General features: G+C 41.1%; 2 protein-coding genes across 2 annotated transcripts; both read left to right on the top strand.

Annotated features, from left to right (window-relative positions):
- Positions 1-12: 12 nt before the first annotated feature.
- LOC150000666 (histidine--tRNA ligase, mitochondrial) lies at positions 13-7,210 on the top strand. Its single transcript, XM_090288162.1, has 13 exons — positions 13-309; positions 1,504-1,578; positions 1,847-1,966; positions 2,089-2,184; positions 2,998-3,123; positions 3,227-3,334; positions 3,867-3,965; positions 4,270-4,363; positions 4,707-4,834; positions 4,927-5,169; positions 5,325-5,441; positions 5,639-5,785; positions 6,439-7,210. Exons 1-13 carry the CDS (start codon positions 202-204, stop codon positions 6,496-6,498), a joined length of 1,521 nt encoding a protein of 506 aa, XP_090144288.1. The 5' UTR covers positions 13-201; the 3' UTR covers positions 6,499-7,210.
- An 811-nt stretch (positions 7,211-8,021) lies between these two features.
- On the top strand, positions 8,022-14,058 carry ZMAT2 (zinc finger matrin-type 2). The gene is made up of 6 exons (XM_090288165.1): positions 8,022-8,093; positions 8,413-8,506; positions 9,563-9,686; positions 11,036-11,109; positions 11,874-12,019; positions 13,030-14,058. Exons 1-6 carry the CDS (start codon positions 8,076-8,078, stop codon positions 13,171-13,173), a joined length of 600 nt encoding a protein of 199 aa, XP_090144291.1. The 5' UTR covers positions 8,022-8,075; the 3' UTR covers positions 13,174-14,058.
- Positions 14,059-25,616: the final 11,558 nt, after the last annotated feature.

Raw genomic sequence — 25,616 nt, 5'->3', positions numbered from 1 at the left:
TTCCTGCTCCTACCGGAAGTGCCTAAGCTGAGAGAAGAACTTGGGAGGACCAGTCTCACTTTGGGGGTTTGGGAGCGCTCACCTCTTTCCCTGGAGTTCTGACTTTTCTTCTCCAATGCTGTGCACCCTGCCTGGGGTCTGACAGGCCTCGTCCCTAGGTCTTTTGCCTGCTGTCCCGGAAAGCCGGCCTCCTGCCGCACGATGCCCCAGCTCGGACTCCTGCATGGGAAATCCTGGACTGCGCTACTTGGCCAGCTCCTGCGGCCTGCCCGTGTTGTGTGCATCCGGCCGGTCCATTCTCATAGCCAGGTGAGCAAGCCAGAGATAGCTCCTGTCTGTCAGGGCAGGAGCTCCAGATCTGAAAGCATGAACTCGGCGGCATGTGCTCGAGTAGTAATAGAATTGGTTTTTTACTGAGTGCCCACCGTGTACTGAACTAAACGTTTTAGGTGCTTTGTCATTTAATCCTCAGCAATCCTCAGAGGTTGGGATTATTATTTACATTTACAGTTGAGGAAACGGAGACTGCAAGGTCAGATGGTTTACCAATGGATACATAGTAAGGGAACATTTTAATATAAGTCCACTATCCCTTACATGAACCTATTGGGGTCAAACATTAAAATTTCTTAAGCAAAATACGCGATTATTCTCACTGAGATGATTAACGACTGTAAATAGACAGTTTACATTGAAATTTATCTCAAAAATGAGCCTCAAAGCAAACAAACAATCCACACCATTTTCAGTTTTCAGAGATTTTTGGGCTTTGGAATTGTGGAGAAGGGATTATGAACTTAAACTGCCTACATTTGGAGGAGAGAATCCACCAAAGTATAGAACTATCACACCCTTTATATTTTTGGAAGGGCATACAGCCTGCTGGTAATAAACAGAATCACTGATTCTATTTTACGTTAGGAAAGGTCCTGTTGTCTTTATAGCAGATGTTTTATGCTATCATGAACAACAGGGCGTAGATCTTTTGTTACTAATTTTCAGTCGTAGCATCCTATCAGTCTGGTTTTTTAGTTCAATTAGGAAATGCATTCCTGTTCATTCTAAAGCATGTTCTGTGTCCATGGGCTGACTCCTTTCTGTCTTCAAATTACTTTTTCCCTTGTCTCCAAGCTTAATAATCATTGCTACCTCATTACAAATTCTTATTTTCACTCTTTGAATAGAAACTGAGACCTGGAAAAAATCATACTAAGGCCTACCCCCTAGATGGTTGGTGGTGGTAGTGGTGCATTGTTCTTTGCCTTCAGTGTTCTTGAGTCCTTCTACTTTTTCAGACAAACGCTTGTATGGTATTATGTATATATTGCAGATACAATATGGGGTTTTGGATTGGGGCTGAGATTAGGATAGATAACATAGTGTTCAGTCTTCCTGTTGCTTAGGGCCAAAGCTTTTTGCAGGTTGTTGGCCCACAGGGCCAGAGTTATCACAGGTCTGGCCAGTCTTGAGAACAGCCACATTCCACGTTCCTTCTTCTGCCAGGTCACAGAGGCAGTGTTGACATCTCAACTGAAACCACGTCAAGAGAAATCAAATTTTATTATCAAGACCCCAAAGGTAATTTGCTTTGCCCCACCGTATTCCGTTAAAGTATCCTGGAGCATGGTCCTCTGTTCTGTTTGTATTTTCCTGACCCTTTTGAAGTCCTTTTAGACTAAAAGAAAAACAAAAAACTTCACTATTCTTGAGATACTGATGCTTAGATTTATCTGAACTCAAAGAGATTTCAACCCCACACCTTAGATTATAGATGTAGTTTAATGCTGTGTCTTAAATAGACTTATTTTTTGTCTTTGTTTTTATCATGGCTGCTTTTGATTTCTAGGGCACCAGAGATCTTAGTCCTCAGCAGATGGTTGTGAGGGAGAAAATACTTGATATAATTGTTAGCTGCTTTAAACGTCATGGAGCAAAAAGGTTGGATACTCCAGCAATTGAGCTAAAGGTAAGTGGAGAAAAAGTGCTGGAACTCCATTTTTTCACCTGCCTTCAGTCTCCCAAAGGGCTTCTAGCCTGTGTTCTGGAGTCTTCCTTTGAAATGTGGCACTTTCTGTTTGACCCCTGCAGGAAATGCTCACTGAGAAATATGGAGAGGACTCTGGGCTCATTTATGATCTGAAGGATCAGGGTGGAGAGCTATTGTCCCTGCGCTATGATCTTACTGTATCCTTTTGAGTGCTGGAGCCTGACTTACCTCTTTTCAAACCCAGAGGGCTTAGTCTGACAAAAGAGACAAGAGTGACTATGGGACCCTACAGGTCATTGGTATCAGGGTTTACTTCCAGTTTCTCCCAGGAGGCTATTCTGCCAGCAAAGCTTTGCCTGGAGAACTGGCATTTAACTTTAATGTGTATCAGAATCCCTTTGGGAAACTTGTACAAACAAAGATTTCTGGCTCCCAGCCCCATATATTCCTAATTCTGTAGCTGGAATGGGGTTCAGCAGTCTGCATTTCAAACAGGCACCTGGGTAATTAAGATGCTGATGGTCCTTAACCTACGCTTTAAGAAATAGTGACATGGAAGTTGTGCGCAAATTGAGGTCCTGAAGCGTCACTATTTTGAGATGGTTGATCCCGATGGGAGGGAATGACCCACACTTGAAGTTCTTGGGTCATTTCTATCTCTGCTTCCCTTGCTTTCTACTGAACTTGTAGTTTTGTTAGGTAGGATTCTTTCATTTGACACTATTCAATGTACAGGAGTGGGGAAGAAGTAGGTTTACAGTTGTAATACAAATAAATATTACAATAATAAATAATAATACAAGAATAAACTGCTTTGTGTACTCACAACTGTAAACCTACTTTTGCCTACCGCGTATATTGAGTGTCAACTACTGCTAGGCCTTGGGGATAGTGGGAAACAAGACAGAGAAGGTGCTTCTTCTCATCCTAGTGGATGAGATCCAATTGATAAAGGCACAGGGCCTAAGCTTTGGATTCAGTGTCCTTTCTCCTTAACCTATTTATGTGAGGTCCCTTTTGCACGTTATATGGCCATGAATAAACTGAAAAAGATGAAACGCTACCATGTTGGAAAGGTGTGGCGGCGGGAGAGCCCAACCATAGTCCAAGGTCGCTACAGGGAGTTCTGCCAGTGTGTAAGTGATCTGAGGGAGACAGCATGGTTTGATAGATCTGGGGGCTATAACCTAGGACCTGGCTGCTCAGTGGAGATTTTTTTCTTCTTTTTCTTTGCTGTAGGATTTTGATATTGCTGGTCATTTTGACCCTATGATCCCTGATGCAGAGTGTTTGAAGATCATCTGTGAAATCCTAAGTGGATTGCAGCTAGGGGACTTTCTCATTAAGGTGAGGTCAGGGCTGAGGACTGAGGGGAAAAGTCTGGATTTGGCCTGATGCTGTCCGAAAATGGAGATCAAACTTGCAACCTTGGCCTATTGGGTTGATGCTCTAACCAACTTAGCTGCCCAGCTAGGGCTGGGCCATACTTTTTTACTCCAGGAGGGATTAACTAAATGTTCCTGGTCCCCACAAGGCTCATGGAACTAGGCTTGCTGAATCAGAATTCTGCTTCCTCCTCTTACTGACTGTGAATCTTGGGCAAGCTATATAAACTGTCTGTGCCTCAGTGCCCCATATTGGAGGTCTAAATATATAATATACTTAAAGCACTTAGACTAGTTCCTGGCATGTACCCAGCCTTTAAGCCTGCAGCTCTAGGACTTTATTAGTATAGCTTTTGTATTTTATATATATCTATATAGTCATCCTGCAAAATTTCTTTTCTCTTAGTTTTATGCCTCGGAAGAGTAGGGACTGTCATTGTTTTGAGAAAAAGGGCATTGACAAGACACTCGGGTTACTTCCATTGAGTTTACAGGTCAATGACCGGCGGATTTTGGATGGGATGTTTGCCATCTGTGGTGTTCCTGAAAGCAGGTTCCATGCCATCTGCTCCTCCATAGACAAACTAGACAAGGTGAGAAAGAAGACGTGCTTCAGTAGACCCTATCAGAGTTTCTGCCCTGCCCTCAAATCTGTACCCCTAGAGGAAAATAAGGAGATGGTGGCTGGAAGTGAGGAAGGTAGGGAGATATTCTGTAGCAAGATCTGAGTTTTGCTCTGCAGTGGGGATTGTGACTGGATTTCCTAAGCTGCCTCTGCCTTTTCTGAGTTTAGAATTACCTACGTGTGATGTACATACTGAATGAAAGTGAGATGTTCTTTTCCGGTGCGAGAAGGAAAGATTGTGGGACTGGGCTAATGTTTAAGTATTTGTGCAGATATCTTGGAAGGATGTGAGACATGAGATGGTGGCACAAAAAGGCCTGGCTCCTGAAGTGGCTGATCGAATTGGGGATTATGTCCAGTGTCATGGTAAGAACCAGTTTCAAAGATATATGATGGAAATGATAGAATTGCAATGAGGGTGATATGTGTACAACTTAATGCTTCTGAATCAGCTCCTTTCAGTAGATGTGCTAAGCTCCAGAGCCTGCCTGAATTTAATTCCCTTTTTACTTTCTGTAACCACCTTATATCTTCAGATGGCAAAGGTAGAGGCAGAGGAGGAGAGTCTGGTTGTATGAGATCTGTATCTTTTTTTTTTTTTTTTTTTAAGAAAATGATAGGGACTAGCTGGAACACACTAGAGATAAATTTGGATGCAACACATCTGGGTGAATAGCACAGACCTTATTTTTCCTCACATGTCTCCCAGGTGGGGTGTCCTTGGTAGAGCAGATGTCCCAGGATCCCAGACTATCTCAGAGTAAGCAGGCCCTAGAGGGCCTGGGGGACCTAAAGCTGCTCTATGAATATCTGTCTTTATTTGGAATTGCAGAGAAGGTAAGCTGAGTTGGTGTGGACCTCCTGCTGAGCTCCGGGTTTCTCAGGGTCCTGAGTCTTGTCTGGTACTGACTATAGCCTTGTTCCCACAGATCTCCTTTGACCTAAGCTTGGCTCGGGGCCTGGACTACTATACAGGAGTGATCTATGAAGCAGTGCTGCTACAGACCCCAGCTGAGGCTGAGGAAGAGCCCCTGAATGTGGGCAGTGTGGCTGCTGGCGGGCGCTATGATGGGCTAGTGGGCATGTTTAACCCCAAGGGCCACAAGGTGCCGTGTGTGGGGCTCAGCATTGGGGCAGAGCGGATCTTCTCCATCATGGAGCAAAGGATGAAGGTAGGTCCTAAGTGGGGGGTGGAGTGGGGCTGGAGGCCTAAAAACTCATGTTATTGGAGGTGCAGTTGGATTTTTTCTGATCATTCTTTTTGTCCTGTTTATTGGAGTTTTTATTTTACTACTCTCTTTTTTATTTTACCTTTGTCTTTTATTAGACTTCTGGTGAGAAGATACGGACGACAGAGACCCAAGTATTTGTGGCTACTCCACAGAAGAACTTTCTCCAAGAACGGTTGAAGCTTATTGCAGAGCTTTGGGATGCTGGGATCAAGGTATGGTAGAGCTAATATCCAAACCAACTACGTATATGTGGAATTCAGGCACCAGGCCTATTTATACTTTTATGTGTACGGTGGAACTCAAGATCTCTGGAGTCTTCACTAGAGTGTCTTCTTAGGGTAAGAGGGCTAGCTACTTATTTCTTTGGAAATGCTCATCCCTGGACCTACTCTACCTTCATCCTTTTCAGGCGGAGCTGCTGTATAAGAACAACCCTAAATTACTAACGCAACTGCACTACTGTGAGAACATGGGCATTCCACTGGTAGTCATTATTGGTGAGCAAGAATTGAGGGAAGGGGTCATCAAGCTTCGTTCAGTGGCCAGCAGAGAGGAGGTAAGTGGGATAGTTAAAAATAGAAGGGACCAAGTGTTTCTACCATTTTTAGATTCTTTTTTTTTTAAGATTTTATTTATTTACTTTTAGAAAGAGGGGAAGGGAGGGAGATAAAGAGGGAGAGAACATCAATGTGTGAGAGATAGATCAATCGGTTGCCTCTTGCACACCCCCAACTGGGAACCTGGCCCGCAACCCAGGCATGTACCCTGACTGGGAATCGAACAAGTGATCTTTCAGATCGTAGGCCAGCATTCAGTACATTGAGCCACACCAGGCAGGGATAGATTCTTTTAAGAAATATTTTTTTGGTTGAGGAAATACCTCCAGGGTTAATGGTAATAGAGGTGAATGAAGATCCATCCCAGGCAAACATTGTAGCCAATGATATTGGTTGGGTGGGCAGAAGAAGGATAAATGAAATTTCAATTGGTATTTTGAGACTAATTAACAAAATAGACATAGATCAGGCATTTGAATCACTTTAGTCTTGAGGACATGCATTCTCCAGGTAAGCTTGAGGCCTACAGTGCTCTCTACTGGTTCCACGAGTAGTGGCAGCGATACAGAGTAAAATGAATCTGGAAAAGCAGTGGCTAAGGAGTTATTTTCACTCTCTATAGTTTGTCACATGAGGTTCTGTTATGTTTCAGGTGGCCATTAAACGGGAAAATCTTGTGGCTGAAATTCAGAAGCGACTATTTGAGTCTTGATCCTTTCCTGATTGCCATCTGTTGCTCTTCATAGAAAATGTTTCATCTAGCACTGAATTTCTGATGGACTTCACAACTGCTGGCCAGGATGGGTGACAAGTGCCTTTGCCTCCTCCATTCTTCCTGGGTACAGAACTGTAGAAGGCCCTGAGGACTCCTAGGCTGTTATGAGCAGTTATTCTGCATGGGTGCAGATGGCTGGTATATGAAAGAGATGTGCTCTAACTGCAGAGACAGACTTCATGGGCCATTGAATACGGCCAAGAGGTACTAAGGTGTTTGCTGTGAGCAAGGCTCTGGGAAAGTTACCTCATGCTGAGAGGATTCTGAACCATTGAGATGAGGAGTCAGATAATTAGCCTTTCACTGTGGCTTCTGAAGCAGATTGTGGAGCATTTGTCCACAACCTGCTTTTGGCCTGTTTTTGGGAGACAACAAGGCAGGGTAATGGCTGCTATCTGCTTTGCGGACAGAGATGCTATTTTATAGCAGTGCCCATCTCTCTAGTCCATCTGCTATGAACAGTAGCAGGGTGCGGTTGTTCTGTAATCTTTAGTATTGAACTTAATGAGTGACCTGAGAGTATGGAGATCTGATCTTTCAAGATTTTGGAGACCGTTTCCAGTGCCAGAATCACTGCTCTTATTATGTCCTGCCATGGAGGTGGCTCTTCTAGAAGTGGATGGATAATATATTAAATAAAATATGTAATAGTTTGGGTAGTTTATTATTAAGGAATTGGTTTGCATAGGCCATAGAATATGCTTGACTATACACTGGAGAAGTCTATAATCTTGAGCAAGGAATAACCTCCCTGAGGTGATGCTTTGTATTCAAAGAGAGCAGCCACAGTTCCTCCCTGCCCCCTCCCCCAACTTGGATATACTCTCATCAACATAAATCAACATACAGTGAGCCATCTGCCAGAGTTCTTCACTCCACAGTGTTGCTGATAATAGAGCTTCCCAAGTCCAATCATGTTGATTAAATTGTGCCCTATAGATTGACTATAATCCTCAGTTGAGGGGAAAATTAGTTAACCGTAGGATGATAGCATTGCTTCAAGATAGGAGACAAAAGTGCAAAAAAGCGGCTCCGTGTGTATTGGGAGAGGCAGGCTTGCAGCCTTTGCAAACACTTCGGCCTCGGGGGCCGGGGGCCAGGGCCTATCTTTAGTGCTTTCTGGTAAATGGGGCATCTAAAGTCCCGAATAACAGCGCTTCATCTTGTTCAGAAACTCTTGGCAATGTATGCAAAGTTAATTAAACTAAAGGGCACTCATCCTCAGTTTCCTCGTTTGTGAAATAGATGAGTTGAACAGTCCTTCCATGGCTGTTTTGAAGACAGGGCAAAAGACGTTTGCAGGAGCCCTTACTTCCGTGTTGCTTCATATTATCCTTGCGCAAGCGCCATTTCCTTGGCGCGGAGGCGGGGCCAACAAGTCTGTTTTGGAAGCCTTCCAGCCTTGAGCTCATTCAAAACACGAGACTCTAAGCTTGTTGGAGGGTAAACATGCCTTACGGCTGAAGGTCGCTTTTTACGGCATTTTCCGGCTTCCCATTCACTTCGCGGTGAAGATGGCGTCGGGCAGCGGGGTAGGTGGTGTGTGTAGGAGTAGGCTTGAAGAGGGTGGAGGGTAGGGGGTAGTTTCTCAGTGTGGAATATCCTGCCCCGAACAGGCTGCTTGACACCTCCTTGCGACTCTGTGGCCCGAGTTCAAGAACTCCGTAAGGCCCCGGTGCAGGGTCAGTGGAATCGCGGAGGTCTCGGGTTGGGGACCACTTCAGCCTCCTGGTGCGCTCCGGAGAGGCTCGCTCTGGACGGGTCCCGGGGCCGCCTTGCTGGCGATGACGTGGTTTCTCTGTTAGTCTGACATGGTTAGCGACGAATCCTGAGGGCTCTTTATCTCCACAGACAAAAAACTTGGACTTTCGCCGAAAGTGGGACAAAGATGAATATGAGAAGCTCGCTGAGAAGAGGCTCACGGAAGAGAGAGAAAAGAAGGATGGTGGGTGCCTGCTCCATCAAGGGCCAAGGGTATCGTAGAGGCGGTGCAGTGTCTAGAGAGTCTGGTGGGAGTCGAAATGCACTGTCCTTACCCTCCGGCAGAACGCTGCCTTCTGGTCCTTGATTGTTTTGTTTTTTTTTAATGTATAAAGTGAGAGCGAGGGCATGGACTGAAGTGGTTTTGATGTGCTTTCCAGCTGTTGTCCTGTGCTTCCTTCCCCTCCCTTTGATTGACTTATTTTAATACTTTACTGAAGTAGAGAGAAGAGAATGGGGTCCTTAGTAGTGACAGGTCAAGAGATTTTGCTGCTGTGCATTACTGTTACAGAAGACCCTGTCTTTCTCTTGAAATTGCTTAAGGGAGAGAACATTTCTGACTCAGTCCAAACCTTTCCCATAGTCTGAGAAGGGCAAGGGTTCTGGCCAGAGGAGGTGTGAATGGTTCTGCTAGTGCTTAGTAGTGCAGTTCTCTGTGCCTTGTACGGTGTCAGGGAGTCAGTGCACTTCTTAGACAGAGATTGCACTATAGGAAAATAATTTGACTTTCTCATATGTTTTCGAACTTATACATTCTTCCACTTCCACATCACCTTATACACACTAACTTTTTTTCATTTTTATGTAACTTACGTAATAATAGTGTTTGGCACATAACAGGTAATTCCTAAATGTTGGTACCCTGTTTAAAAATTTCCCAGCCTTCAGATTCTGTTGTGTGTTATGTTTGGGGTATCTGAAGACATTATTGAGTGTCCTTGTTCTTTAAAGAGGTTGATTTTTGTGAAAATTCAGAGCTTCTCCCTTCAATTCAATTAATTAGTGAATAGAAACCATTGCTTTGAGACTTGTTGGCTTTAAAGTGGAGAAAAGCTGTAGTGAGTTAAGGATTGCTTATCATTTTTGCTGTTCAGGTTTTACCTATCTGCTGCTGGAAGTACCTGTTGTGCTTCTTGTTTCAGGTTTCAAAAAAGAAATGAGAGTAAACCTTTGGATTTTGGGTTTCATCCATATCTTTTCCTGCAGTATTGAAGGGACTTCCTTTCCCATTATATTTCAGGAAAACCAGTGCAGCCAGTCAAGCGGGAGCTTCTCCGACATAGGGACTACAAGGTGGACCTGGAATCTAAACTTGGGAAGACCATTGTCATTACCAAAACCACCCCACAATCTGAGATGGGAGGGTGAGTGGCTTTTCATCTTTCACTGTAGCCAGGAGTAGGTCTAATAAACTATGTTGGTTTTAGGAAGTATTAAGAAGGGTTCCTGGCCCCAGGATAACAACCTTGTTGCCTGTAATTCCTTGCTTAGATTTATCCTTTTTTTTTGTCTCCCTAGGTCTCAGGTTAATGTTATAATATCTTTAGGAGGGGTCACTCTTTAGGCTGCTTCATATTAGCACTGAGCTACTTCTTAATATCTTAAAAGGGATCATTTGTTCTCCTGCCATAAGGAAAGGACCACTGCGAAGATTTCTAGAGAAGAAATCGGGTGGAGCTAGAATGGAGCTTAGGACTTATTAATGATGAATAAAGGGGGTTGAGGTTCCAGACTATCTGTAAAGGCTGTACTTGTCATGTATTACCTGGTTGTGCACTTTCTTCCTAGGCCAAGACTATAATTATAGGAAAAGGGGTCCTGTAAGAGCTCTTTGTTCTTTTGACTACTCTCGTGTCAAGTTAAATTTTTCAGTAGGAAGGCAACACATATAGCAGAGTGCCACTTCTCTGAGCTACTTAGTAAACCCACTGTGGCCATTCCTCTCTATATTAATAATCTATGTAAGTGAACAGATTGACCCAAAATTTAGCTGCACAAAATAACAAATAATGCACAGTTTCTGTGGGTAAGTAACCTTGGAAATTCTCACCTGTTGGTTCTGGCTCAGGATCTCTCACAAAGGTACAGACACGGTGTCTTCTGGGTTTGTGTTCATCTGAGGTGTAAGTGGAGCTGGAGGATTTGCTTCCAACCTTTGTCACATGACTATGGTTTGGCAGCCTTGGTTCTTTGTTCTATGGGCCTCTTCATTGTTCTTCCCACAACAAAGCAAGTGCCTTCCCCAGAGCAAGTGATTAACATGTACAGACTAAGACAGAAGCCATGTTTTTAAAATAACCTAATCTTGGAAGTAGCAGAGTATCACTTTTGACATATTCTATTGGTCACACAGCCCAGCCCTGGTACAAATTGGGAGGGGACTGCACAGGGTAGAAATATTAGGAGAGTGGGGATCATTGTGAGGCCATCTCTAAAAAGACTTTTTACCTAAAAATATGAGTTTCTTGGTTGAAAACAGTACAATCCTTACAACCAGATTTTTAAAATATTTATTTTAGAGGAAGGGGGTGGGGGGAGAGAGACATCAGTTTGTTTCATGTATTTATGTATTCATTGGTTGATTCTTATATGTTCCCTGACCAGAGATTGAACCCAGAACCTTGGCGTATCAGGACAACACTCTAACCAACTGAGCTACCCAGCCATGGCACAGCCACATTTGACTGAAGTGTTGTTTCTTTCTGTTTGCTAGATATTACTGCAATGTCTGTGACTGCGTTGTGAAGGACTCCATCAACTTCCTGGATCACATTAATGGAAAGAAACGTAAGGCTTGGAGTTAGCTTGTGACTGGTGCTGCGGTCAGGCTTTGGAGTGAAGGTTGGGGCCAGAGGTGGTTTCTATTGAGCCTTTTAATGCCTGGAATTCTCCAGTTGCTTCAGTGTAGGCCATCCTTTGCTTCATTATCTAATGTTTCTGGAGGTTGTGAAGTGAGACACTGTTCTAGGCTCTCAACAAGCCCAAACCATGGTCTTCTTCTGGGCTAAGCTGTCTCCACTGACATGCATCTGCTCAGTAAGGGAGGTTTAGAGCCATTTGCATCCTGTTTCTGTGGCTGCTGCCTCTGGAAACAAGTCAAGTCAAGGGAGTTCGTTTTTCAGCCATAATTATTTTTGCTGTGTGTTTTATGTGATGCTTAAAAAAAAATGTCAGCAGGGAGCATTTGAGATCTTGCTCCCTGGCATATGCCATCAGTTTGGCTCAAATAAACTTTTTTTTTAAAACTTGTATTTGTGTATTTTTAGAGGGAGGGGAAGGAAGGGGAAGGGAGAAAGAGAGATAACATCAATGTGTGGTTGCTTCTCACACGCCCCCCAACTGGGGACTTGCCTGCAACCCAGGCATGTATGTGTCCTGACACAGAATTGAATTGGTTTGCAGGCCTGCACTCAATCCACTGATCCACACAGCCAGGGCTCAAATAAATTCTTTAAAAATTTCTCAAAAAGAAAAAAATTGTCAGGAAAAGAATTTTGACAGGCTGAGGATATTGTAATGACCTTACCTTCGTTGCTGTTGACCCCACCCAGATCAGCGAAACCTGGGCATGTCTATGCGTGTGGAACGTTCCACCTTGGATCAAGTGAAGAAACGTTTTGAGGTCAATAAGAAGAAGATGGAAGAGAAGCAGAAGGATTATGATTTTGAGGAAAGGATGAAGGAGCTCCGAGAAGAAGTAAGGCTCTGCTGTCCTTCCCTCCTTTCTCAAGCTGGGAGTTTTGTTATGAATCATGGGGAGACTGACTTGTTCATTCCACTGCCATCCCCAGAGGATAGTCTTATGTTTTGAATTTCTGTATATTAAGGGAAACATTTATTGCCCTTGTTTGGGACTCGCAGGAGGTGAAGGAAATGACTCTAAAACTGTCTTGTTCCTTGAATCTCTGGGTCCGTTCGCGCTCTCTCTCTCTCTCTCTCTCTCTCTCTCTCTCTCTCTCTCTCTCTCTCTCTCTCCCTCCCTCCCTCCCTCCCTCCCTCCCTCCCTCCCTCTTTTTAATGTAATTTATTTTTAGAGAGAGAGAGAGGAATGGGTGGAGGGAGGAGAGAGAAAGAGAAACATCGATCTGTTGTTGTTCCATTTATTTATGCATTCATTGGTTGCTTCTTGCATGTGCCCTGAACAGAGATCGAACCCACAACCATGGTGTATCAGGGTGACACTCTAGCCAGCTAAGCTACCTGGCTAGGGCTGGGCCATACTTTTTTACTATAGGAGGGATTAACTAAATGTTCCTGGTCCCCAAGAGGCTCATGTCACTGGTCTTGCTGGATCAGAATTCTGTTTCTTTCACTTATTGGCAGAACCTTGGGCAAGTTATATAAACTGTCTGTGCCTCAGTGCCCCATATTGAAGGTCTTGATATATAATATACTTAAAGCACTTAGACTAGTTCCTAGCATATGCTACATTCTCCAGAATGTTGGTTGCTACTATATGGTTTTGCTCATATTCCTATGTTCAAGAACTAGAGATGAACTGGAATGTAGGATTGAGAAGTGTTTTCCATAGGCTAAAACTTACTTTCTTGTCCCTTATACTCTTGACTGTGATTTTCCCTCTGCTTTTGAAATTTTACTTGTCTTTATTATCTCCTAAAAATAGACAGGAATCTTGAAGCTCATCTGTTCTTTCAACAATGTTTGGCTGAGAAGTCTGAACTGATTCTGAGTGATTTTCCCCCCTAGGAGGAAAAGGCCAAAGCCTACAAGAAAGAGAAACAGAAGGAGAAGAAAAGGAGGGCTGAGGAGGACTTGACATTTGAGGAGGATGATGAGATGGCAGCTGTGATGGGCTTCTCTGGCTTTGGTTCCACCAAGAAGAGTTACTGAGGCTTTCTATGCTTGGCCCTTTGCCGGGCTTAACTTTGTGTGGGGGCGGTATTTTTTGAGGGGGTTACTTGGGAAAGTCCTTAAGAGTGGCAATGGGGAGGGCTTGAGGGTGGGTGTTTGTGGTTTCCCTCTACGTTGAGAGAGCACAGGATGCAGAGGTAATGTTGTGACACATCCCTTCAGCCTCATTATATATCACTGGAGTCACAGGACCTCTGCCTATCTGAGTTCCCAATAAAGAAAAACCTCCTCTTCTGAGGCTGCTTTCCCAGAATTTCCCCTGCATCTTCCCTCTTCATCTATCTAGTCATCTCTCAGCATCCTACATTTATCCTGTGTTCTGCCTTCGTTTTAATTTTGACTCTTGCTTAGCCTGCAGAGGAAAGGTTCTCTGGGTCCCTGGTTTCCGGTTGAAACCATATCCTTGACCATCCCCTCCTCCCCACCTGCCTTCCCTCATTCCCCACTCTGGTCCTCTGGCCACCTGTGCATGCATGTGTTTTGCCTGGGTCAGTGGTATGTGCGAATGTGTATGCATGAATCTGTCACATAGAAGGAGCCTAAACTAGAACCTCAGAGCATTGTGGCCTTGGGTCCTGATGTTCTCGGTTTCTTCTGTGCATGTAACAGGAAATTAAATGGGATGAGTGTTTGGTGTGGTTTTTGTCTGGTGAGTTTTTTACCTTTGTTTTTCATGTGTAGACTGTTCAGCTTTTCCTATTTTATTTTATTGAGGATTACTCCGTTTTGTCTTCCTTGTGAGCAGGCTCTTGGAAGAACCTGTTTGATGCAAAAAAGAAAAAGGAAAAAAACCCTCATATGGGATCCCTTGTGTCTCAGAGGCTGTTCAACATTATAATAAATGCATTTACTGGGCCTATTTCACATTTGGTGGGAACATCCCATATTCTTCCCTGTGCATTTTTTTTTCTTCCCACACTGAGGGTTTCCATATAGAGTTTATTATTCTTCCTTTATTTGAGCCCTGTCACTTTTATTTCTAGGTTCCTTCAGTATGAGTTGTATTTTCCTCTGATGGAATCTGTGTCTGGAGGAGTCTGAACAAAACTTTCCCTGTAATTTTAGCTTGCTTTGACCTTGTTTTAGGAACAGTAGAGCTCCATGTTGAACTTAGTGTTTTCCTATCTACTGCAGTTAGGCTAGGCACAGGGTTACTCACTTTTGGCGCTACTGACATGTTGGGCTGTACAATTCTTTGTTGTGTGGGTGCCCTTGTGCATTGCTGGATGTTTAGCGGTATCCTTAGCCTCTACTCACTGGATGCCAGTAACACCACTTTCCTGAGTTAGGACAACTAAAGATGCCTGTCCCCAGGAGGACTGGGGGTGAAATTCTTCCTTCAAGCCCCATTGAGGACCATTAGGAAGCTGTCTTTCCTACTTTGGTCTAACTTGAGAATTAGGTGGCGTAGACTGGCTTACTAAAGGAAAAACAATTTTCATATTCCCTGAATTGGATACTATGCCAGGTCCCATGGATGCAAAAGAAAAAAAAAATTCAGTCCTTTACATTAAAGCAAACAAAAGTTAGTACTAGCTGGTTCTGTATCCTGAAAAGCAGGCTCTATTTGGGATAACAAGGCTGTCACCATATGGCTTGTTTACATTATCTGTCCCATGGAGTTATGTACCACCTGTGGGTCCCCCAAAATACCGTATTTCCTTTGTTCTTTTATACAAAACTTCCTTGCTGTCTGGCATGTCTTTTGCCTATATTTTTTTCTAATGCTGAATTCTGCCACTGGAAACAATGTGTCTCAAGGCCTGGCAAAGTTTGACATAACAGTATTTGTTGTCCAGTTGCGGGCTGGTGAGTAGATGCCTTTCTTGTCATGATTATGTGTTCTACAGGTCCTAGGTAAGAATCTACCATAGTGGACTGGCTCCTTTTGCTCCCCTATTCAAGGCAGGCTGGAGAAAGTTATCAGTGAGCTGAGTTCCATGGTTCAGTATTCATTCTTCAGGAAACTTATTCAAATTGGTACAGTGGAGTCTTACCTTTGGCCACCAACACTAAAAAGCAATTCTAAATTCCAGGTTCTCTTAAATTCTCTTGGGACTAGCAAGTGATTTGAATCTTCATGGGGCCTGTCTAGATCACGGGTACTTGGAGGGACTAAAGGTGGTAAGTTGGAAAAGGGAAGGAAGGAGATGGGATGGAAATTTAGGAGCTCAGAGCAATCTCATAGAACTCAGAAGTTGCTGGAAGGGAAACTTCTTTGATATTTATGGTTTCTCAGATTCACAGAAACTGCATTCTGGTTGAGGAATATGTTGTGACTGGTTCATTTATTCCCTGATAGTATCTTACAGGGCAAGGCATCAAGACCCCAACTGTTGTGGAATTTACTTTCTGGTGGAATGGCCATTTATAGTATTTGGGGAACAAAAGATCAATATGGCTTCAGGTGATTCTGTGGCTTCAGGCACCTCCAATAATCACCTCCAAAAATTTAAATGTGAAGAATTCTTTAGCTGTTCTAAAAACATACTTGTTTACGTGTACATACAAATAACAAGGATGTTTACTGCAGTTTTGTTTTTATAACAATGAAACATTTAAAACGTACATTTATACTTGACTATAAAGCAGCTATTACAATACATATGAATTAGATCTGTATGTACTGATGAGAAAGATCTCCAAGACATACTGTTAACACAAATCATCCAACAAACCAATCCCCAATAAGAACGCCCCCCCCTCCAGTCATAAAACTAAATTGTGTACAGTTAAATATGTAGATTGAGGAAAGGAGCTGAGGGGATACACCCTGAAATCCTAATTGGTTAACTGGAGAAAAGTAATTGTGGAAAGAAAAGGGTTAGATACACGACACATAAAAGGGTTTTCATGTAGGATTTAAAATAAAACTTCTAAAAATAATTTTAAAATTTTTGTAATTTGGTGATGGAAATAGGCATACAAGTTCAGGAAGCACAGTCCCAAACAAACCAGACCCATAGAGGACCACACCAAGACACATCAAAATTAAAATGCCAAAGGTTACAGATAGAAAATCTTAAAAGCAGCAAGAGAAAGCAGTTAACTACAAAGCAGTTCCCATAAGACTATCAGTTGATTTCTCAAAAGAACAGGCAAGAAGGGACTGGCAAGAAGTATTCAAAGTGATGGAAAGCAAGGACCTACAACCAAGATTATTCTATCCAGCAAAGCTATAATTTAGAATGGAAGGAGAGAGAAAGTGCTTCCCAGACAAGGTAAAGCTAAAGGAATTCATCACCAAGCCTTTATTATATGAAATGTTAAAGGGACTTATTTAAGAAAAAGATCAAAAGTGAACATTAAAATGATAACAAATTCACAATTATCAACAACTGAATTAAAAAAAAACACCGAAGCAAACAACCAGAACAGGAACAGAGTCATAGATGTAGAGGTCATTTGGAGGGTTATCAGATGGGAAGGGGAAGGAAATTGGGGGGGTGGGGGGGAAGGCACAGAGATTAAGGAGCATAATTGTTAGATACAAAATGGGATAAGAATAGGATATGGAGAAGCCAAATAACTTTTATGCACAACCCTTGGACCTTAACTAAAGGGGTTACACGTCAGAAGGGGGCAAAGGAAAAAATAGGGTCAACTGTAATAGCATAATCAATATATTTTAAGTGAATCTAAAAATAAAAAAATAATTGTTTAAAAATAGCAGAAGTAATGCTATATAACACTGGGGAGAGGAGTTGTAGGATTTATCTAGTTTGGCTGCAAAATTCAACAAAGGGCCTGAAATACAATTTGTAGCTTGTCAAGATTGCACACGTGATTAGGTGCTGTGAAAGTGGATTTGATCCCAGAGTGACCTCGTGTGGTTGTCTGCGGGAGCGCAGAGCTTTGAGGGAGCGTCCAGTGATTTGTGGTGGACCGTGAGACCGCTGCGTGGCAGAAGAGAATAAAGCAGGAAGCAATTATGGAAGAGCTCACTGGTGGATTAGCGAAGAGCTACATCCTCATTGCTGAGTGTTCTCAGATGGGCGCTCACCAAATGTTGTCTCGGGCTGACAGGGAGAAAAAGGGAGGTGGCAGGGAAAGGGAATTGGATAGTTTGATGGTAAATTATTCCGGATTACTTCTATTTTGATGACATTATTGTGACGTAAATCTCAGCAATAAAGAGAATATAATCTAAGAGGTGTTTCTGGGCTGGCTTTAGCTCAGCGGTTCCTTCGGTACAAGTATTCACTGCTTGATAATCACCTCTGCTTGCGAGGGTGGTTCGAGTCCCGCGGGCGCTCTCCACCCCTTTTGCCGCTGCCCCAGCTTCATTTTCGCAGTAGTCAGCCTTTATTTTGAGATTCCTCCCCCGCCCAACACACCAAAGCGAACGTGTTTCCAGCGGATTTTCAATTCCCTTTCCACTAGGAACCAGTGCTCCTTGGAAAAATACTAAAGAGTGGTGCAGGAAATAAAGATGAACCTCAGAGTAACTTGTAGTGCCAGAAATAAGGAAGTGCTAAAAAACAACAAAAAACCCAACCCCAAACAAAAAGACTTACTTTTAAAATTGGTGTTTGGTAATGTTTGTGGTTTTGTTCCAATAGTTACTATATACTTGTATTTTCCCTAATGTCCTCAAATTCCTTTTCCTTGGGCTATATTATTTTGTCAGCCGTATCTTGACTCCCTTCTATAACTTATATAACAATTAGTTATTTTATCCTTTTTCCTTTTCTCTCCTCACTATTTTAGTCATGTTTTTACAAAAAGAAAATTTCATACTATTTTTTCACCCTTGTCATTATCTTTATCTTAGTTAGAGATCTACAACTTAATATATTTAATGCTCACCATCATAATGCTTTCTGAGTTTTCTCCTTTTCCCCAGTTAGTTCTTAGTTGGATGAGCCCACTATCTAGTAAATTCTTCCTGGTAATCATCTTTTTACTGCCTCCATAGTTTGCCTTTTCCAGAGGGACATAATTGGAACCATGCAGTATGTTGCCTTTTCAATTGGCTTTTTAAAAAATCTGCTTTCTTGATTATGCTGTTACAGTTGCCCCAAATTCTTTTCCCTTTGTTCCCCTCCACCCAGTGACCCCCCTTCCCTCCAGTTATCCCCCACCTTAGTCCATGCCCATTGGTTGTGCATATAGTTCTTCTCAACATCTTCCTATCTACTCCACTCCCTCCTACTATGCTTCTTAATTCCTGTACCATCTCCCTCCCTTTCCCCCCTTCCCCCTCCCCGTGGACCTCCCCCCTAAATGTTCCCCATACCTATAATTCTTTTTCCACTCTCATTGCCTACTTAGTTTGCCTTTGTTTTGATTCCCTAGCTTCTGTTGTTGGTTGTTGTGATACAGTTTTCATTTTAATGTTCATAGTTTTGATCCTCTTTCTCCTTTTAACATTTCATATAACAGTGGTTTGGATCTGATGAACTCCTTCGGTTTTACTTTGTCCTGGAAGCACTTTCTCCGCCCTTTTATTATGAATGACAGCTTCGCTGGATAGAGTAATTGTGGTTGTAGGTTTTTGTTTTTCATTACTTTGAATATTTCTTGCCAGTCCCTTCTTGCCTGCAGAGTTCCTTTTGAGAAATCAGCTGAGTCTTATTGGGGCCTCTTTGTATGTAATTCTCTCCTTCTCTCTTGCTGCTTTTAAGATTCTCTTTTTATTCTTAATTTTTGACATTTTGATTATAATGTGTCTTGGTGTGGTTCTCCCTGGGCCCAGTTTTTCTGGAACTCTCTGTGCTTCCTTGACCTATAAGTATTTCCTTCCTCAAGTTAGGGAAGTTCTGCTTCATTATTTTTTCACATAATTTTTCAATTTCTAGTTGTTCTTCATCTTCTGGCACCCTTATGATTCAGATGTTGGCCTGCTTAAAGCTGTCCCATAGGTTTCTGAGCCTCTCTTCAATTTTCCTCACTTTTCATTTCCTCTTTCTGCACTGGTTGACTGTTCCTTCCCTATGTTCCGATTTGTTGATTTGATCCCTGGTTTTCCTTCCCTCACCACTAGTTTTGTATGTGTTTTCATTCATTTCAGCAGGACTAGCCTTCATTTCTTCCCCATCTTGTTTAAGATCTGCTGTTAGGTCTGTAAGCATTCGTATAACCAAAGCTCTGAACTGTACCTCAGAAAGATTTCCTATCTGCTGAGCTGTTAGATTAGATATTTGCTGTCCGGTCAGCTTTGTCACTGGGATCTCTATCATGATCTGTGCCATCCTGACAGTTTTGTGTTTACCTTTGCTTCCTGGGCAGGGCTGTCACACCTCCTACGCTATAGGGGGCAGAGCCCCATGCACTCGTCACTACCTGCTCACCACACTGTGGCGGTTTGTGTGGGGGCGGAGGTTCAAGATGGATTCCTGCCATTCACTCTCCGCTGAGAGACTGGGAGCCTCCTCCTCTGTCCCCACACCCTCCTGCCCTAACAGTCCGAGGCAATGGGATCTGCCTTCCTCAGCATTGGTATTGAGCTGACGGGTCTGGTCTGCAGCCGAGGGTGCTCCCCAGGCGCTTCTCGCCTCCCCTTAAATACAGGTGTCTGTGCCTACCGCCATCCCACTGCTGTCACTGCAGCTGCCGCCACCAGCACAGCTTACCCTCTTTGCCTGGCTTCACCCCTCCTACCCATCCGGATGAGCACCACTTGTTTATAACTTCATACGTTGGGCTTCCATGTAGCTTTATTTTCTGGAACTTCTGGTTATTTCTGGTTTTGCGGTAGTTGTATTCCCTCTTAGTTGTGGAGGGAGATGAAACATGTCAGTCTAGACCTCCATCTTGGCCGTAAGTTTAACTGGCTTTTTTGACTTAACAATATGCATTTAAGTTTCCTCCATATTTTTTTCATGGCTTAATAGCTCATTTCTTTCATTCAATAATATTCTTTCAATTTACCACATCTTATTTATCCATCTATTGACAGCCACATTGATTGCTTTCAATTTCTGGGCATTATGAATGACACTGCTATAAATATTTATATGCAGGTTTTTTTCATGTGTATGGACATAGTTTTGAACTCATTTAGATGAATACTTAGAAGCACAATTGCTGGATCATATGATAACCCTATATTTAGTTTTCTAAATAACTGTCAAAACGTTTGAAAAAGTTGATGTACTATTTTTCATTCCTACCAACAATGAGTGAGAGTTTCTATTGCTCCACGTCCTTGTCACCATTTGATGCTGTCATTGTTTTGGATTTTAGCCATTTTAATAAGTATGTGATAGTATCTCATTACAGTAGTCCCTCTCTATTTTGCGGTTCACTTATCAAGGCCTCACTGTATTGCGGGATTTTAAAAAATATTATATTTAATTATTTATCATGGATTTTTTGCTCTATCGCGGGATTTTGCAGTACTGTATACGTATGTTGTTAAAGTTATGTAGGTTTAAGAGTGTAGAATAAATTTAAGGTTCCTACTTTGTGGAGTGGTCTAGAACCTAATACCCACGATAAGTGAGGGAATACTGTATTAAATTGTAATTCTCTAATGACATATGATGTTGAACATCTTTCCATATGCTTTTTTTAAAAAATAATTTATTTATTTGTTTGTTTATTTATTTTTAGGGAGAGGGGAAAGGAGAATGAGAGGGCGAGAAACATCACTGTGCTGTTTCCTCTCACTCATGCCCCCAACTGGGGACCTGATGTGCAACCTAGTCATGTGCCCTGACTGGGAATCGAACCAGTGACACTTGGCTCGCAGGCCGACGCTCAATCCACTGAGCCACAGCAGCCAGGTCTCCATATGCTTTTTTTTGCCATTTGTATATCTTCTTTGGTAAAATGTCTATTCAGTTTTTGCCCATTTAAAAATTGAGTGGTTTTATTGTTGAACTTTAAGAGTTCTTTGTATATTGTCTTTGTTTGGGCTGCTGTAACAACAACAACAAACATAGAATGGGTGGCTTATAAATAGCAGAAATTTATTTCTCACAGTTCTGGAGGCCAGGAACTCCAGGATCATGGCACTAGCAGATTCATATTCGGTGAAGGCTCCCTGTTCATAGATTGCCATCTTTTCATGTGGTGGGAAGGGACTAGGGAGCTCTGTGGATCTCTTTTATAAGGGCACTAATTCAATTCATGAAGGTGGAATCTCCCAAAGGCCCCACCTCCCCAAGACCCCATCTCCTAACATCATCACATTGGAGGTTAGTATTTCAACATATGCATTTGGGGGGACACAATATTTATTTTGTAGGATATATTTTATATACAAGTTCTTTATAAGATATGTGTTTTGCCAACAATTTCTCCTAGTCTGTGGCTTGTGTTTCCATTCCCTTCAAAGTAGCTCTCATTCCTGGCTGGTGTTGCTAAGTGGGTTGAGTGCTGGCCTGTGAACCAAAGGGTCACCTGTTCGGTTCCCTGTCAGGGCACATGCCTGGGTTGCAGTCCAGTAGGGGCATTCAGGAGGCAACCAATTGATGTTTCTCTCCCTTTCTGCCCCCTGACCCTCTCTCAAAAAAATAAATAAAATCTTTAAAATATATATAAATTATTTTTTAAGTATTTTTTATAAGGCAGGAGTTTTAAATTTTAACAAAGCCCAATATATTTTTTCTTTCTCATATTGTGCTTTTGGTGTTGTATCTAAAATTTCATCACCAAACCCAAGGTGGTCTAAATTTTCTCCCATAATGTATTCTAGCAGTTTTATAGTTTTGAATTTTACATTTAGATCTGTTGGTTCGTTCTGAGAGTTAAGTTTTGTGACAGGTATAATGTATGTGTCTAGATTATTTTTTGTTTGTTTGTTTCTATTTGGATTTCCAGTTGCTCCAGCACTGGACATTTGCTGAAAAGATTCCTCTTTCTCCATTGAAACAGTTGGCTCTATTTGTGTGGGTCTATTATTGGGCTTTCTATTCTGGTCTGTTGATCTATCCATCTACCCTTTTGTCAATACCACATTGTCTTTTTTGAAACATTTTTAAAAACAAATTTATTGGGGTAACATTGGTTAATAACATTATGTAAGTTTCAGGTATACAACTTTATAATACAACATCTGTGTTCACTACACCATATACAGGGTGGGACAGAAGTAGGTTTACAGTTGTGAGTATGTGAAACATTGTTTATTCATGTATTATTATTTACTAATTATTGTATTATTTTTTACATGAACAACTGTAACCCTACTTTTGCCCTACCCTGTATTTGACACCCTTTACTCTTTCATCTGCCACCTCTCCTTCCCCTCTGGTAGCCACCATACTGTTGTCTATCTATGAGTTTGTTTTTTTTGTCCATTTGTTGCTTTATATCCTACATATAAGTGAAATCATGTGGTTCTTGTCTGTTTCCACCTTACTTATTTCACTTAGCATAATACTTTCAAGATCCATCCACATTGTCACAAATAGAAACAAAATTTTTAATGGTTGAGTAGTATTTCATTGTATATATGTACCACATCTTTATTTTTATCCAATCATCTGTCAAGGGATTGTTTCCAGTCTTGTCTTTTGTATCCTGAAAACAATTGCTATGATTGCTTATTAGTTCTAGAAGCTTTTTGTTGATTCTTTGGGATTTTTCTGCATAGACAATCAATCATATCATCTGTACACACAAACAGTTTTATTTCTTCCTTCCCAATATGTATATATTTTATTTCTTTTCTTTGTTTTATTGCCCTAGCTAGGACTTCCAGAATGATTTAGAACAGTGGTTCTCAACCTTCTTAATGCCACGACCCTTTAATACAGTTCCTCATGTTGTGGTAACCCCCAACCGTAAAATTACTTTCATTGCTACTTCATAACTGTAATTTTGCTACTGTTATGAATCATAATGTAAATATCTGATATGCAGGATGTATTTTTATTGTTACAGATTGAACATAATTAAAGCATAGTGATTAATCACAAAAACAATATGTAATTACATGTTTTCCGATGGTCTTAGGTGACCCCTGTGAAAGGGTCATTTGACTCCCAAAGGGGTCGTGACCCACAGGTTGAGAACCACTGATTTAGAATAAAAGTGGTGAGAGGAGACATCATTGTCCTGTAACCAATCTTAATGGAAAAGCATCTAGTTTTTCACTATTAAGTGTAATATTAGCTGTATGTTTTTCGTAGATTTTTTTATCAAGTGGAGGAAATTCCTCTCTATTCCTAGTATTCTAAAAGTTTTTTTTTTAAATTATGAATGGATGTTGGATTTTGTCAGTTGCCTTTTTCTGCACATTTTGATATAATCATATAACTTTTCGACTTTTAGCCTATTGATGTGATAGATTACATTAGTTGATTTTTTTATTGTATTTTTTTCCATTACCATTTATTTCCTGTATACCCTCTTCCAACTCCACACACTCTTTCCCTCCTCACATTAATTGATTTTCAAATGTTGAGTCACCTTTGCATACCTGGAATAAATCCCACTGGGTTATGGTGTATAATTCTTTTACACATTTTTACATTTGATTTGCTAATACTTTGTTGAAGTTTTTGCATCTATGTTCATAAAATATATTTAATTATCCTTTCTTATAATATTTTTGTCTGATTTTGGTATGTGGATAATGCTGGCCTCATAAAATTAGGATGTGCTTCTTCTGCTTCTATTCTGGAAGAGATTTACAGAATTGCTAGTATTTTCTCTTTAAATATTTGGTAGAATTTGAAACTGTTTGGATTTGGTGCTTTCTATTTTGGAAGATTATTGATTGCTGGTTCAATTTCTTCAATACATATACACTTATCCAAATTATCTATTTCTCCTTGTGTGAGTTTTGGCAGAGTGTATCTTTCAAGAAATTGGACTATTTTATCTAAGTTATCAAATTTGTTGATATAGAGTTCATAATATTCTTTTTTTAAAATTTTTCTTATTTGACAAAGCTTCCCAAGTATTCTATTTTATTTTTATCTATTTATCTATTTCTTTTTAGAGAGAGGGGAAAGGAGAAAGAGAGGGAGAGAAACATCACTGTGTGGTTGCCTCTCACTCGCGCCCCCAACTGGGGACCTGACGTGCAACCTAGTCATGTGCCCTGACAGGGAACCGAGCCAGCTACACTTGGCTCACAGGCCGACCTTCAATCCACTGAGCCACAGCAGCCAGGGCCATAATATTCTTTTATTATTCCTTTAATGTCCATGGATCAGTAGTGATGGTGCCTCTTCATTTCCAATATAAGTATTTGTCTTCTATTTTTTTCTTGGTCAGTTTGGCTAGAGGTTTATCAATTTAATTTATACTTTTGAAGAATCAAATTTTAGTTTCATTGATTTTTATCTATCTATTGTTTTTCTGTGTATAATTTCATTGACTTTTACTCTAATTTCAGTTATATCTTTTCTTTGGATTTAATTTGCTCTTCTTGTTTCCTAATGTGGAAATATAGATTATTGATTTTAGGTCTTTCTTCTTTTTTATCATGTGTATTTAATGCTATAAATATACCTTTAAGCACTACTTTTGCTGCATCCCACAAACTTTGATATGTAAATTTTTATTTTCTTTTTTAAAAGTTTTATTTATTGATTTTGGAGAGAGAGAGAGAGAGACATCAGTTTATTGTTCTACTTATTTATGTATTCATTGGTTAATTCTTGTACATGCCCTAAACTGGGGATCAAACCTACAACATTAGCTTATTGGGACAATGTTCTAAGCAACTGAGCTACCTGGCCATGGCTATTCTTATTTTCATTTAGTTCAAAGTATTTTAAAATTTCTTTTGTGACTCCTTTTTTGACACATATGTTATTTAGAGGTCTGTTGTTTAACATCCACATATTTTGGGATTATCCATCTGTCTGTTACCAATTTCTAGTTTAATTTCATTGTGGTATGAGAGCTTGTTATGGTAAGAACATTAAAGCTGTACTCTCATGGCAACTTTCTTTTTTTTTTATGATTACTACAATATTTATTATTCAGAGCTAGAAACAGAGTCAATTTCTATACTATACAAGTCTTGCATTCATGAATTTAATAATCACAGATTTGTTTTTTCATTATAAACCCTGGAGGTCTATGACAACATATCTGGTAATTAGTAATTTTACCAAGATATAAAGTTTAATCACAAGAAATAAACAATCAGTACACAGAGAAGAATTAGGTCACAATGAGTGAACCTAGCAGACAACCTAGCAACCACATCTCAAAGCAGTTTGTTGTGTTTCTATTCCTTTATTCATGAAGTGATTCAAAAATGTTTTCACTCATCCAGCCCCAGCTGATAAGCCAGGTTCTGTAAGCCTCGTACCTTCTCCATCAAATTAGCTGTGGTGAGGCTCCCCAGTTCTTTCAACATATCGATGTCATCCCGTTCTATTTCAGCCATCCATTTGGGTGGTGAGCTAGTAATAGGGCTTTTGAAAGAGGCTGCAAATTCAGCAACACATTGTTCTGGCCAAAGGTCTGGTGAGGCACGGTCAAGTTTTTCAAAACTTAACAAAGATGCT

The sequence above is a fragment of the Furipterus horrens genome, unplaced genomic scaffold (assembly GCF_987537825.1).
Source record: "Furipterus horrens unplaced genomic scaffold, mFurHor1.1.pri manual_scaffold_10, whole genome shotgun sequence".
NCBI lineage: Eukaryota > Metazoa > Chordata > Mammalia > Chiroptera > Furipteridae > Furipterus > Furipterus horrens.
Note: the sequence above shows the minus strand (reverse complement) of the source record. Positions and strands in the feature narration are given on the sequence as shown.

What these genes read in the sequence shown, in the direction of transcription:
- LOC150000666 (XM_090288162.1), top strand. Translation starts at nt 202, where the DNA reads ATGCCCCAGCTCGGACTCCTGCATGGGAAATCCTGGACTGCGCTACTT. An exon ending in TTATTATCAAGACCCCAAAG is followed by an intron (nt 1,579 to 1,846) that starts GTAATTTGCTTT and finishes TTTGATTTCTAG; the next exon opens with GGCACCAGAGATCTTAGTCC. An exon ending in ACAGGGAGTTCTGCCAGTGT is followed by an intron (nt 3,124 to 3,226) that starts GTAAGTGATCTG and finishes TCTTTGCTGTAG; the next exon opens with GATTTTGATATTGCTGGTCA.
- ZMAT2 (XM_090288165.1), top strand. An exon ending in AGAGAGAGAAAAGAAGGATG is followed by an intron (nt 8,507 to 9,562) that starts GTGGGTGCCTGC and finishes ATTATATTTCAG; the next exon opens with GAAAACCAGTGCAGCCAGTC. An exon ending in CCACAATCTGAGATGGGAGG is followed by an intron (nt 9,687 to 11,035) that starts GTGAGTGGCTTT and finishes TCTGTTTGCTAG; the next exon opens with ATATTACTGCAATGTCTGTG.